Here is a 14,199-nt window from a genome sequence, read left to right as displayed (position 1 = left end):
GGACCTAGCATAGTTCTGATATAGGAGGCTATTCTCACTACTGAAAACCGGCTCTCATAGCCAGCTTGATCACAACCAGATACCACATTGAAATCACCCAGAACAATATGAAGGCCTCACAGCAATTGGAGACATGTTGTATGCTTCAGTTTCACTAATATTATATGCTCACCCATCTTCCACTACCAAGGGTTGGAGACGGCTGGAGATGGCTATATCTACCCTCTGGAGATGGTGACCATCACTCCAGCCCAACCGGTAGTAGGTGTAACCACCCACACTGACCGTGTTGCTGCCAGGCCCCCTCACCTCAGAGAGGACAGCCACCTCAACTCTCAACCGCTTTAGTTCCCTCGATATTAGGGGTAATAATAATAATAATAATTAAGTTTTATTCCATTTGTTGCAATGGATATTCTTGGTGGGATATGCTGCCACAAAGACCGGATGTTTAAAGCTCCTACCAGGACAGCCCGTCTGAGGCCGAGCCTCGAGTAATTACTCAGGGTGGACGCCATCTCTGCCATCCCCGCCGACGTTGCCTCAGGCTTTGGGGCCTAACATCCATCTGTGGGGATCCCATAGGCTTTGCCCCAAAGGCCTCACCCTGGCTTGGTGGCTGCCAGGACTCGGCTTCTCCCATCCTGCGCTCTGGCAGTCGCCCTCCCTATGGATCCCAGTTTCCATGAGTGGCCACGAGGAGGCACTGTAGAAGTCTTGATGAGGAGGAGGCTGTGAGCTTATGCACAGCTACTACCTTTTCCAAGCCAGGCTAGCCAGCGGTGGCAGCTGCTTTATCAAGAACCAACACACCATCGCTTCACATCACCCTGAACAGGGAGCACCCACCCGCAAAGTGGGATTGGATCAAAACTTTTTCAGAATATAAGAATTTAAAAGAAACCTTATTTACACTAATGTATAAAACAGTTATCTGCATATATTATCTATCATTATTACCCATAGTATCATTATGCTCATGAAAATTGTGATAACGTCAATGGCGATACCAACACTGCGATACTGACGGGATAACGACAGTAATAATAACGATGATAATTTAGTTATAAGGGAATTACCAATAAGGAATACAAGTAAAGATCTCACATGTGTTGATGTGAAAACGGAAAGGGAAACAGAATAACGTCTTATCCTATATCTGATAAGGAGAGAGGGGGAGAGTGTGTGTGTGTGTGTGTGTGTGTGTGTGTGTGTGTGTGTGTGTGTGTGTGTGTGTGTGTGTGTGTGTGTGTGTGTATTGATAGATAGATATGTATGTGTGTGTGTGCATATATGTATGTATGTATGTATGTATGTATGTATGTATGTATGTATGTATGTATGTATGTATGTATGTATGTATGTATGTATGTATGTATGTATGCATGCGTGCATGCATATATGTATGTAATTATACAGGTGTGTGTCTATGTTTGCGCCTGAATTTTAAGATATTTCAGAACAGAAAACGAGAGAAAGAGAAAGAATGGGGGAGGGATAGAGAGAGACAGACAGATAGACGGACATACAGACAGAAATAGAGAGAGAGTGCGTGAAATCATACCCGAAAAAATATATACACAATGTCTTAAATATTTGCATACATAAAGGAAGAAAATAAAACGTTTCTCAAAATATTTTCAAGTTAAACACACAGAGAAAAGCCCGCTGCGTACATTAATTTCACGGGGCTTGCGTTCTGAAACCACAAGAGAATCTCCTAAAAGGTTTATTATGTAACAGGTCGTGAAATAAGGTGTTTATGAGATGCAATGTCGTTGTAAGCAAGCTTCAGGTTCTAGTTCACGATTTAAAAAAAAAAAAAATCCTCAAAACTTCTTTGTTTACGAACAGGAAGAGAAAAAAAGGAGAAAAAAATTATGCATACGCATCTCAAGACACCGTAAGTAGCTAGCGAGTTTCCTCACATTCTCTAAAATTCGGGTATTATCTGTCCCTGTTTTTTTCTGTTCAAGGACTCACCTCTTAGATAAAAAAAAAAAAAAAAAAAAAAAAAAAAGATATTGTAATGCACAACAGACGAGAGAATAAAGATTTAAAGTGGTTTCTGTGTCAGTTCCGAAACCTTTAGAGAGAACCCCAGAACGGGCGCAGAAAATGTTATGTCCGCCTCCCTTTCATATTCTAATCTGCGATTCCCCATCAGATCTCACATGTTTTTAACCTCGTAAATAGCAGCATTTCATAAGGCCCATTTATGACCTAATTCTGTGTGTAATTTCGTGTACATCTTTAATTACTTGGGTCTGTCGTTGCCATGGCATGGCAAGAGAGAATTTGCAAATCGATTGGAAAGCTAAATGTCTGAAATTTAGATTGCGTCACTCTTTGGAGTATTATATATCGGAAGTAAATATCTGTTTATCAAAAATACATTTTATCAGGAACAATAGCGAAGAAAACGAATATGTCTAGATACACACTCAATCCTCTGGAGTCACAGGAAGCTTACTAGAAATGAAGTTAGAGCGAATACAAGTCATTCAGATATATGCAACTGACAAAGTATTTCCCTTCGATTAAATTGGCGAAATCGGCAACGTATCTCCCTTATCAAATACGCTCTTGTCTCTTGCATTTCCACCTCGAAGCTGTGTGTTGCCTTCCCCGATGCACAAGCTTAGTGATACCTTAATAATACTTTTAGAACAATACAAGCAAGCCATTTTGACCATAGTTCATTTGGAGCAAAATGGCTAAAACTTGTTGCTATAAAAGGGAACGGTTTAAAAATCAATCTCAAATCTAGTTAACCATATCCGATCTGCATATGTTAAATGTTCCCCTTTTCCCTGTAACTGCGAGGGCGACGGGATAAGATTGCTCCCGGAAGAAATGAAACGGCGAGGATTTAGTGAACATTTTCCAGAGCAATTAGAGTACAAATCAATTCCCTTGCTTTCTACCTCTCCTTACTCTCTCTCTATCTATCTATCTATCTGTCTATCTCTATATCTATCCATCTATCAATCTATCTATCTATCTATCCATCTATCAATCTATCTATCTATCTATCTATCTATCCATCTGTTTATATATCTATCTATATGCATATATATATATATATATATATGTCTATAAATCTCTGTCTCTATCCATCTGTCTTTCTATCTCTCTCTATCTAACAACAGTAATAATAACAATGACAACAATAACATTAACCATACCAATAACAACAATAAAATAAAAAACAACAACAACCGAAAGGAATCACGCCGCCGCATCCCACTCCCAATGTCTCCCTTCCTAAGGCCATAAAAATAAGTTTATCCAAGACCTACAAGTCCGCGTCTTCACCAGCTGGCTCCGTCCTTGACTGGCGGTCCTCAGCGACGTGATTTGAGACTCTCGGAGGGACCGGGTTTAAAGCACGTTTGAGGTTGGACGATCACAAAACGTTTATTGCGTGTTCTTTGTTTACCGTTGTTTATGTTATGATTGTTGTTGTCATTGTGATTGGTGGTGGTGTTAGTAATAGTTGTAGGAGCAGTTGGAAGAGCAGTAGTAGTGTTGCTGTTTTTGATATAGGTAGTATCATTGATATTGTTATCATTGAAATTATCATCGTCGTCGTATTTATTACCACCGTTATTATTGTTATAGTTATTATTATTACTGTTGTTAGTATCATTATTAATGTTGTCATTATCATCATTATCATTATTATCATCATCATTATTATCATTATGATCATTATTAATATTGCCATTATCATTATACTATTGTCATTATCATTATTATCATTATTATCATTATTAATATTATCATTATCATCATTATCATTATTATCATCATTATCATTATTATCATCATAATCATTATTATTATCATTATTATTATTATTATCATCATTATCATCATTATTATCACCATTTTTAATATAACTAATGTTATTATTATTTCATTAATATTGCTATCATCATTATTATTATTATTATTTTTATTACTATTACTATTACTGATGATAATATCATTACAGTTAGTATATTATTATTACCATTATTATTATTGTTATTATCATTATTATTACCATTATCACTGTTGTTATTATTGATATTATTATTATTATAATTATAGTTATTATCATTATCATTATCACAATTATTATTATTATTACATTATTGATATTATCATTATAGTTAGTGTTATTAATGATATTAATATTGTTATTGTTGTTATCATTATCATCAGCATTTTTATTATTTTTGTTTATTTTGTTTTATAGTTGCATTTGTTATTATCATATTATCATTAGTATTAGTAGTAGTAGTAGTAGTAGTATTGTTGTTGTTGTTATTGTTATCATCATTATCGTCATCATCATCATCATTATCATTTTTATCATCATTATCATTATTATCATCTTTATAATTATCATTATCAGGCTGATAGACAAACAGAGAGACAGAGAGACAAGAGTATGAGAGAGGAAGAGATAATAAAAGAAAGAGAGAGAGAGAGAAAGAGAGAGAGAGAGAGAGAGAGAGAGAGAGAGAGAGAGAGAGAGAGAGAGAGAGAGAGAGAGAGAGAGAGAGAGAGAAGAAGAATAAGAATAAGAGGAAGATGAAACAGAAAAAAGTTAAGAAAAGGAGAAAGGAATGTGAAGAAATGAAGAGAAAGAAAGTGATAGGGGAAGAGAGAAAAAGATCAGTAAAAGAAGAGAAGAGAAAACAGAAACAGACCAGGACTTAATTTGCCCTAAAGACTTCAATTTGCCATGAACAGGGGATCATGCAAACCGATTTGTAAACATCATGCAAAACGATCTATAATTACTCTCAGGCAACATTACAGATGCCAAAGTAAATAGCGCAGTGCTTCTCATTCGGACTGATTGCAACCCTAGAGCTTTAAAATCGACAGCGATGAGAGAACGATAAAGATTTTGCAAATTATTATTTTTTTCTTTTTAGGACAAGGAATGGCATGAATAGCAATTTGAATTATGAGATGATTATCCAAAGCATTTTCATTATATTTTCATAGAGATAATTAAAGCTAATGCGCAGATGTTCTTCAGGATTAGATTCCTCATATTATAACTAAAGAAATTGATACGAATAGGTAAAAAAGGAACAGTCATAGATCCTTTACCATAAGGTTAAGGATGATAAAAAGACCAGGTGCATATAAATTATATCTAATAAGGGAAAGAGAGAGAGAGAGAGAGAGAGAGAGAGAGAGAGAGAGAGAGAGAGGAGAGAGAGAGAGAGAGAGAAAAAAAAAAATTCTAATCCCTGTTATGAAAAAAATGAAATCAAATTAGACCGAACTGGCAACAATATCTCCACGGTATAAAAGGAGGAGCGAAGGAATGTCGGGCAGCCACAAACCTTTGCGCTGTCTACAACAAGCACAATGGAGGGACTGTTATTGTGTAAGTAAATATGATAATACAAAGTTTTTAGAATACCTGCGCATTTCCTGCATTTTGTAGAATTTATTTTTCTTTATAATGGACAGATATGTTTTATTATGGTTTATGTTACGATTTTGCTTTTGTAATCACTCATCAGTTCAAAGTTATTTTTCCTCCACATTATTTCTTTTCATTGGTTTTCTTCGCCCTTTCATGTCTTTTAATTTTCTCCCGAAAACTCTGTAAGGAGAACAATGCATAATAGTAATTTTACAATGATCAAAGGACAAAAAGAGTTTATATGACTCGTTCTTCAGTTAAAGTGATGCTTCAACAAGGCATAAATTATGAATGCGTTTAATTTTGCACTTGGTAATATCTTTTTAAGCATATCATTTGCAATGAAAGTTGTAGCTGTCATGTTATTTGTAACATCCCTGGGGACGGATCGGGTGTCATACACATAAACATGATGTTTTATTTCGTTTAAGTATATTCCTTCTCTCTTTCTCTCCCTCTTTCTCTCTCTTTGTGTATATATATGTGTGTATGTATGTGTATATGTATAAAGATATGTGTGTGTGTGTGTCTGCATAAATATACATATATATATATATATATATATATATATATATATATATATATATATATATACATATATATACATATATATACATATACATGTGTAATATATATACATATATATGAGTAACATATATATACATATATGTATACATATGTATATATATATATATATATATATATATGTCTATCTATCTCTTTATCTATCTGTCTATATATATATATGTGTGTGTGTGTATGTGTGTGTGTGTTTATACATACACATATATATATATATATATATATATATATATATATATACACAAATACATATATGTGAATATATATTCACATATATATGAATATATATACATATATATATATATATATATATATATATATATGAACCGCGTTCATGTTGACAAATGTATAAAAGGTATGAATGAGAATGAATATCAAATACATCTCTTGTATTGTGAAGATATTAATTCTCATTCATACCTTTTATACATATATATATATATATATATATATATATATATATAATACAAAGTGTGTGGGTATGTGTGTTATATGTGTATATGTGTGTATATATGTGTATATATGTGAGTAAATATGTGTATATATATATGTGTGTGTGTGTGTGTGTGTGTGTGTATAAAATACACACTATGTGTGTGTATGTATATGTGCGTTTGTATATGTATATTTATATAAATATATATGTATATATGTATGTATGTATGTATGTATCTATGTATGTATGTATGTATGTATGTGTGTGTGTGTGTGTGTGTGTGTGTGTGTGAATACATATATATATATATATATATATATGGTATAAAAACCCACACTGTAAAACTAGATTTAATTGAAAAAGAGAGACTACAGTTTCGGAATCCACCTGGATTCCATCTTCAGGTCTGAGGAGGCAAGGAAGAGGAGGGGGTATAAGACAGAGAGAGGAAAGGCAACGCGGAGACACGGGGCAGGTGAGGACAGACGAACGGAAACGAAGGGAGGTCAGATCAGGTCGGGCAGGTCAGGTCGGGAGGGTCGGACGGACTGTGTGAAGGGTGGCCAGCATACGGGAGAAGGCGAAGGATGTGGGAAGCGAGGAGACTGTCAGCATGAGAAAAGCCGCTGTTCAGGTTGAAATTGGGAAGCAGCTTAATTAGGGAAGATTCCACCAATCTGCGGGCGTGGACGTCAGCGGAAGGAAAGATAATTCGCGCCGCTGACCAGTCCATCAGATGGCCTGTATCCTACTGATGGCAGAAGAGAGCGTTGTTGTTGTGCCCCCTGGAAACAGCGTACTTATGTTGAGACAGGCGCTTAGTGAGACTGGCGCCCGTCTCGCCAAAGTACTGTTTGTCACAGGAGGTACAAGGAATAGCATAGGTGCCCACCTTCGAGGAAGAGGGTGGGCTGGTGTGGACCAGGTTTCGGCGGTGAGTGTTCACCTGGCGAAAGATCAGCCTGCAGTTGAGAGTGTGAAGAGGGCGGCGGAGAGAGTAAATCTCCTCAGTGTAGGGCAGGCTGAGGACGGGCAGCCGAGGAGTCTCTGTAGGGGGGGAGTCGTGGTAGAAGGTACGCCGTGCCCTGGATAACGCGGCGTCGAGAACATGACGAGGATAGCCCAGTTTGGAGAAAGAACGACGCAGGAAATCGATCTCTCCATCCAGGTATTGGGGGTCACAGATACGGAGAGCGCGGAGGAACAGCGAAGTGGCAACACCTCTCTTTACATGGAGGGGATGGTAAGAGAAGAAGTGTATGTACATACCACTGTGCATGGGCTTCCTGTATATGGAGAAAGAAAAATGGTCAGCAGAGCGATGTACCAAGGTGTCCAAGAAGGGGAGCTTGCTGTCAGCCTCCCATTCCACCTTGAAACGGATGGAAGGGGAGAGAGAGTTCAGCTGGGTCAGGAAGTCCGAGAACTGGGCAGGGTCATGAGGCCAGAGAGCGAAGACGTCGTCGACATACCTCAGCCATACCGTCGGACGAAGGGAGAGGGAAGGGAGAAGTTCGGACTCGAAGAATTCCATAAACAGGTTAGCCAAGACCGGAGAGAGGGGAGAGCCCATGGCCACGCCAAAGGAATTCGACTCCACACACAGACGAATCAGCTGGAGGAAGACGTCGGTGGGCAGAGGGAGACGAGGATCCTCAGAGGGGAGCTTCCTCTCAAGGAAAGCAAGGACGTCATCCAGCGTGACCTTGGTGAACAAGGAGTCTACATCCAAGCTCATCATGGTCGCCGGCGGGACTCCACGGACACGGGAGATGAAGTCCTGAGAGTGGCGGAGGTGAGCAGGAGAGAAGGTGCCGAGAAGGGGAGTGAGGGACTTCGCCAGCCAAGCTGCCAGAGGGTGCGTCACAGATCCCCGGGAAGAGATGATGGGGCGCAGAGGCACGGCTGGCTTATGGGTTTTAGGAAGCCCATAGAAGTGAGGGAGGCGAGGATTGATGACCCTGAACCTCTGGTAGAGGTTCGCCTCCGGGAAACGAGCTGCTATCGCTCTCAGGCGACGGTGGAAAGTAGCAGCAATACGTTCCCGGGGGTCACTGGTCAGGGGGGCATAGGTGGAGGCGTCGTCCAACAGGTCACGGGCCTTCTGCAGGTAGGAGGCACGGTCGAGGACCACCACCGAGTTGCCCTTGTCAGAGGGCAAAATGGTGACCTCCTCCTTGCGCAAGCTTTGAAGGAGAGAGAGCGGCCATGGTTGGTGGAGAGGGACCGGGAAGAATCGTGGGCAATATCGGCAAAGAGCTGGAAAACTTGGCTGGGGAGCCGCTCCTTCAGGATGTCCGAACGTACCCGTGAACGGTAGAAGGCATGTTCGACATCCCTCCTACCAGCGTGGATACGTTCCACGAGGAGGGAACGAGCAAAGGCCGGAAAGGGAGATCCTTCCTGTGAATGTTTCAGAACATTATAAATAGAGGAAGGAAGCACCAACCATGGCCGCTCTCTCTCCCGCAAACTCTCCAGTCTCACCGCCCGCAGTCCCTGGTCCCGCTTCTCCCTCACCGACGCTGTCACCAACCTATCTTCCCTGTCCTTGACCGCCCACGAGCAACAACTCCTTGGCGACCATGATGAGCTTGGATGTAGACTCCTTGTTCACCAAGGTCCCGCTGGATGACGTCCTTGCTTTCCTTGAGAGGAAGCTCCCCTCTGAGGATCCTCGTCTCCCTCTGCCCACCGACGTCTTCCTCCAGCTGATTCGTCTGTGTGTGGAGTCGAATTCCTTCTCCTTTGAGGGTAGCTTCTACTCCCAGACCTTTGGCGTGGCCATGGGCTCTCCCCTCTCTCCGGTCTTGGCTAACCTGTTTATGGAATTCTTCGAGTCCGACCTTCTCCCTTCCCTCTCCCTTCGTCCGACGGTATGGCTGAGGTATGTCGACGACGTCTTCGCTCTCTGGCCTCATGACCCTGCCCAGTTCTCGGACTTCCTGACCCAGCTGAACTCCCTCTCCCCTTCCATCCGTTTCAAGGTGGAATGGGAGGCTGACAGCAAGCTCCCCTTCTTGGACACCTTGGTACATCGCTCTGCTGACCCTTTTTCTTTCTCCATATACAGGAAGCCCATGCACAGTGGTATGTACATACACTTCTTCTCTTACCATCCCCTCCATGTAAAGAGAGGTGTTGCCACTTCGCTGTTCCTCCGCGCCCTCCGTATCTGTGACCCCCAATACCTGGATGGAGAGATCGACTTCCTGCGTCGTTCTTTCTCCAAACTGGGCTATCCTCGTCATGTTCTCGACGCCGCGTTATCCAGGGCACGGCGTACCTTCTACCACGACTCCCCCCCTACAGAGACTCCTCGGCTGCCCGTCCTCAGCCTGCCCTACACTGAGGAGATTTACTCTCTCCGCCGCCCTCTTCACACTCTCAACTGCAGGCTGATCTTTCGCCAGGTGAACACTCTCCGCCGAAACCTGGTCCACACCAGCCCACCCTCTTCCTCGAAGGTGGGCACCTATGCTATTCCTTGTACCTCCTGTGACAAACAGTACTTTGGCGAGACGGGTGCCAGTCTCACTAAGCGCCTGTCTCAACATAAGTACGCTGTTTCCAGGGGGCACAACAACAACGCTCTCTTCTGCCATCAGTGGGATACAGGCCATCTGATGGACTGGTCAGCGGCGCGAATTATCTTTCCTTCCGCTGACGTCCACGCCCGCAGATTGGTGGAATCTTCCCTAATTAAGCTGCTTCCCAATTTCAACCTGAACAGCGGCTTTTCTCCTGCTGACAGTCTCCTCGCTTCCCACATCCTTCGCCTTCTCCCGTATGCTGGCCACCCTTCACACAGTCCGCCCGACCCTCCCGACCTGACCTGCCCGACCTGATCTGACCTCCCTTCGTTTCCGTTCGTCTGTCCTCACCTGCCCCGTGTCTCCGCGTTGCCTTTCCTCTCTCTGTCTTATACCCCCTCCTCTTCCTTGCCTCCTCAGACCTGAAGATGGAATCCAGGTGGATTCCGAAACTGTAGTCTCTCTTTTTCAATTAAATCTAGTTTTACAGTGTGGGTTTTTATACCATAGTATCAACACGGTAGTGTGTTTTCTCCTTTTCATATATATATATATATATATATATATATATATATATATATATATATATATACATATATGTGTGTGTGTGTGTGTGTGTGTGTTTGTGTGTGTGTTTGTGTGTGTCTGTGTGTGTGTGTGAGTGTGTGTGTGTGTGTGTGTGTGTGTGTGTGTGTGTGTGTGTGTGTGTGTGTATTTACGCATTCATATATATATATATATATATATATATATATATATATATATATATATATATACATTTATGTATATATGCATGTATACATATGTATATATACATATAGGTGTGTGTGTGTGTGTACACATTTGTGTGTGTGTGGATAGATACGCATACATTTACATATCTAGATAGATATATAGATAGATATAAAGATGCATCTATATATATACATATACATACTTTACATACATATATGTATGAAGATATATATACATATATATGTGTGTGTGTGTGTGTGTGTGTGTGTGTGTGTGTGTGTGTGTGTGTGTGTGTGTGTGTGCGTGTGTGTACATATATACATACAGACATACAACTATCTCAATCCTTTCATTCGCATTAAGAAAAAATCCGTTTGTATTTAAAGCACAATAATTTCCATTGAGCGCATTTACCATACCATGTGTGTAGTGTCTGATAACAGTTATATAGTAGCATGTTCGTTATTGTCATTCGTATCATTAATGGTAATACTGATGATATTACTGTCCCATCATGATGATATTGCTACAAATAATGTTATCATAAACATATTCCATATTCCCCCTCTCTGACTCATCATCAATTCCAGGATTGTTCTCTTCCCAATGGCAGACCCATCGCTCACTGCAAGTTATATATCACGAGCATTAAGCTGGGGACAATGCAGGAGAATGCATTCAACTGCAAACACTATGAGGTTCTTTCTGAGAACGCCACATCCCAGATGGATTGTAGTCTCTCCACTCCGGCTCCATTTGCACAGATGCTGATGACTTTACAAAACAAATAATGCCCGCACTAAATATATATATATATATATTTTTTTTTTTATCTTTCACAGGTCTGCTTGTGGCCACTGTCACTGGAGAGACATTCCTGGTGAAACCGGCTCAGTTGGTTCTGCAGAATAATGAACCGCGACCTGTGTTACAGATTCGGCCGGGTGAGATCCAGGTAAATGTTGAACCAGACATAAGTGGTATTCAGTTTGGACTGGGGGCCTTTGATGGAAGTTCAGTAGGTTCTCAGCAGGGTTCAAGCGGCTTCCTTGGCATCGGCGGTTCACAGCTTATTTCAGGCGTTTCTTCGCCACAGTCCACAGGGTCTTCGTCACAATCCTTTGTGTCTTCATCGCAGTCCTTCAGTAGCTTCCAGCAGGGCTCAGGTGGAGCTCAGGGACTCGGTGCTTCTAGGCAAGGTGGAACTGGTCTAGGTGGATCTCTCGGTTCCCAGACTTCAGCCAATTTCCAATTTGTATCTGGTGGTTCGTCTCAAGGGGAAGGAAACTTCCAAGGGACAGGCGATTCAGTACAAGGAGTAGATGGTTTACTGCAGGGACTCGACAGTGCCCAACTGAGTGGGAGTAGGCAAGTGCAAGGTTCAAGTGGTTCATTAGAAAACTTAAGTGGCTCTCGACAGATATCCAGCAACCTCCAACTTGGTGATCTTTCCAAAGGGTCTTTGAATCAAGGATCACGACAAGTCCTTGGTGGTTCTCAGCCGGGTTCGGGAGGGTCATCACAGCCCGGTGGTGCCCTCCAGGGAACATCTGGATCCACTCCACTAGGATTTGATGCTTCATCACAGGGCTTCAGTCCATCCCAAGAATTCAGCGGTTCCACAAGCGGCTCAACTGGGACACCACAGGGTACAAGCGGTTCACCACAAGGATTCGGTGATTTGCCGCAAGGGTCTGGCGGTCCATCACAAAGATTTAGTGGTTCAGTTCAAACATCAGGGACTTCCATTCAAGAGCCAAGCGGTTCATCACAAAGATTAAGTGGCGCCACTCAAACCTCTAGTGGTTCATCGCAGTTCGGTGGTTCCACACAGGGAGCTAGTTTTTCCTCACAAGGATTTGGTGGTTCACCTCAGGTCTCAAGCGGTTCACCACAAGGCACAAGAAGTTCACCACAGTTAAGTGGATCTACCCAAGGCTCAAGTGGTTCACCGCAGCTGAGTAGTTCTAGCCAAGGTTCAGATGGCCCATCACCGTTAAGCGGTTCTACCCAGGGTTCACTACAAGGATCAAGAGCTCCCTTGCAGAGCTTTGGTGGTTCAAATAAGGGTTTCAGTGGCTCAGCTCTAGGATCAAGTGGTTCATCACAAGGGTTCACTGATTCAGTACAAGGGTCAGCTGGTTCACCACAAGGGTTCAGCGGTTCATCACAAGGGTTTAGTGGTTCATCACAAGGGTTCAGTAGTTCACAAAGAGTTAGTGGTTCTACCCAAGGCTCTAGCAACTCTGCTCAAGGGTTCACTGGTGTAGTACAAGGGTCAACTGGCTCACCACAAGGGTTGAGTGGTTCACAAACATTTAGTGGTTCTGCCGAAGGCTCCAGTGGTTCTGTACAAAAAATCAGTGGTTCTGCACAGGGTTCTAGTGGTGCATCTCAAGGTGCAAGGGGTTCATCGCAAGGGTTCGGTGGTCCAGTACAAGGGTCAGCTGTTTCATCCCTAGGGGTTAGTGGTTCACAAAGATTTAGTGGTTCTACCCAAGGCTCTAGAGGCTCAGCTCAAGGATCAAGTGGTTCATCGCAAGGGTTCGGTGGTCCAGTACAAGGGTCAGCTGGTTCACCCCTAGGGGTTAGTGGTTCACAGAGATTTAGTGGTTCTACCCAAGACTCTAGGGACTCAGCTCAAGGATTAAGTGGTTCATCGCAAGGGTTCGGTGGTCCAGTACAAGGGTCAGCTGGTTCATCACAAGGGTTCAGTGGAGCAGTGCAAGAGTCAGCTGGTTCATCTCAAGGGTTCGGCGGTTCACAAAGTTTTCGTGTTTCCACCGCAGGCTCTGGTGATTCAGCACAAAAATTTGGTGGTTCTACACAGGGTTCTAGGGGTGCACCTCAAGGATCTAGAGGTTCATCACAGGGATCAAGAGGTTTATCTCAAGGATTAGCGGGTTCAACCAAGGGATTCAGTGGTTCACCACAGGGATCAAGTGGATTACCTCAGAGTCCTCGAGGCTCAGCTGGTGGAGCAAGTGGTTTACAAAGATTCATTAGCCCTGGCCAAGTTGTGGGGGGGTCGTCGCGCGGAGTCTCCGAGGGCCCGCGAGGAAGCGTGACGGCAGGTTCCGGGGCCACGGGCGTCGCCTCCGCTGGAGCACTGGCCGCCGCGCAGAAGGGCGCCGGCACCGCCTTGTTCCGGAGCTCCTTTGACAGACGCCAAAATGCAGCCGGCAAATTCCAACGAGGCGGCGGCCGTGGATCTCTGTCCATCGCGCAGACCTTCGACAGTTCTCCATTCCAACCGGCACCGGTTCCATCGCCACAGAACATCGAAGAGATCAAGGGCGTATTCGAGCCACTGAACTTACCCTCAGGGGCCACTCTCCTTCTGGGGAACATCGCTGGCACCTTCACTTGCAGAGACCGACCCTATGGATACTATGCTGACCAAGATAACTCCTGCAGGATCTTCCACATCTGTTATCCTGCCTTGTTTACTGATGGCCGCACCGAGACTTACC

The 14,199-nt window shown here is 42.9% G+C and overlaps 1 protein-coding gene across 1 annotated transcript in view; it reads left to right on the top strand.

Annotated features, from left to right (window-relative positions):
- The first annotated feature begins 742 nt into the window (after positions 1-742).
- Positions 743-14,199, top strand: part of LOC125032668 (filaggrin-2-like) — a 13,915-nt gene continuing 458 nt past the window's right edge. Inside the window, exons 1-4 of the mRNA XM_047623954.1 lie at positions 743-856; positions 3,322-3,393; positions 11,317-11,458; positions 11,569-14,199. The exon at positions 11,569-14,199 is cut by the window's right edge and continues 7 nt beyond it. Coding sequence (XP_047479910.1) covers positions 743-856; positions 3,322-3,393; positions 11,317-11,458; positions 11,569-14,199 — 2,959 coding nt within the window. The remainder of the gene's footprint in view (positions 857-3,321; positions 3,394-11,316; positions 11,459-11,568) is intronic.

The sequence above is a fragment of the Penaeus chinensis genome, chromosome 1 (assembly GCF_019202785.1).
Source record: "Penaeus chinensis breed Huanghai No. 1 chromosome 1, ASM1920278v2, whole genome shotgun sequence".
Lineage (NCBI taxonomy): Eukaryota > Metazoa > Arthropoda > Malacostraca > Decapoda > Penaeidae > Penaeus > Penaeus chinensis.
Note: the sequence above shows the minus strand (reverse complement) of the source record. Positions and strands in the feature narration are given on the sequence as shown.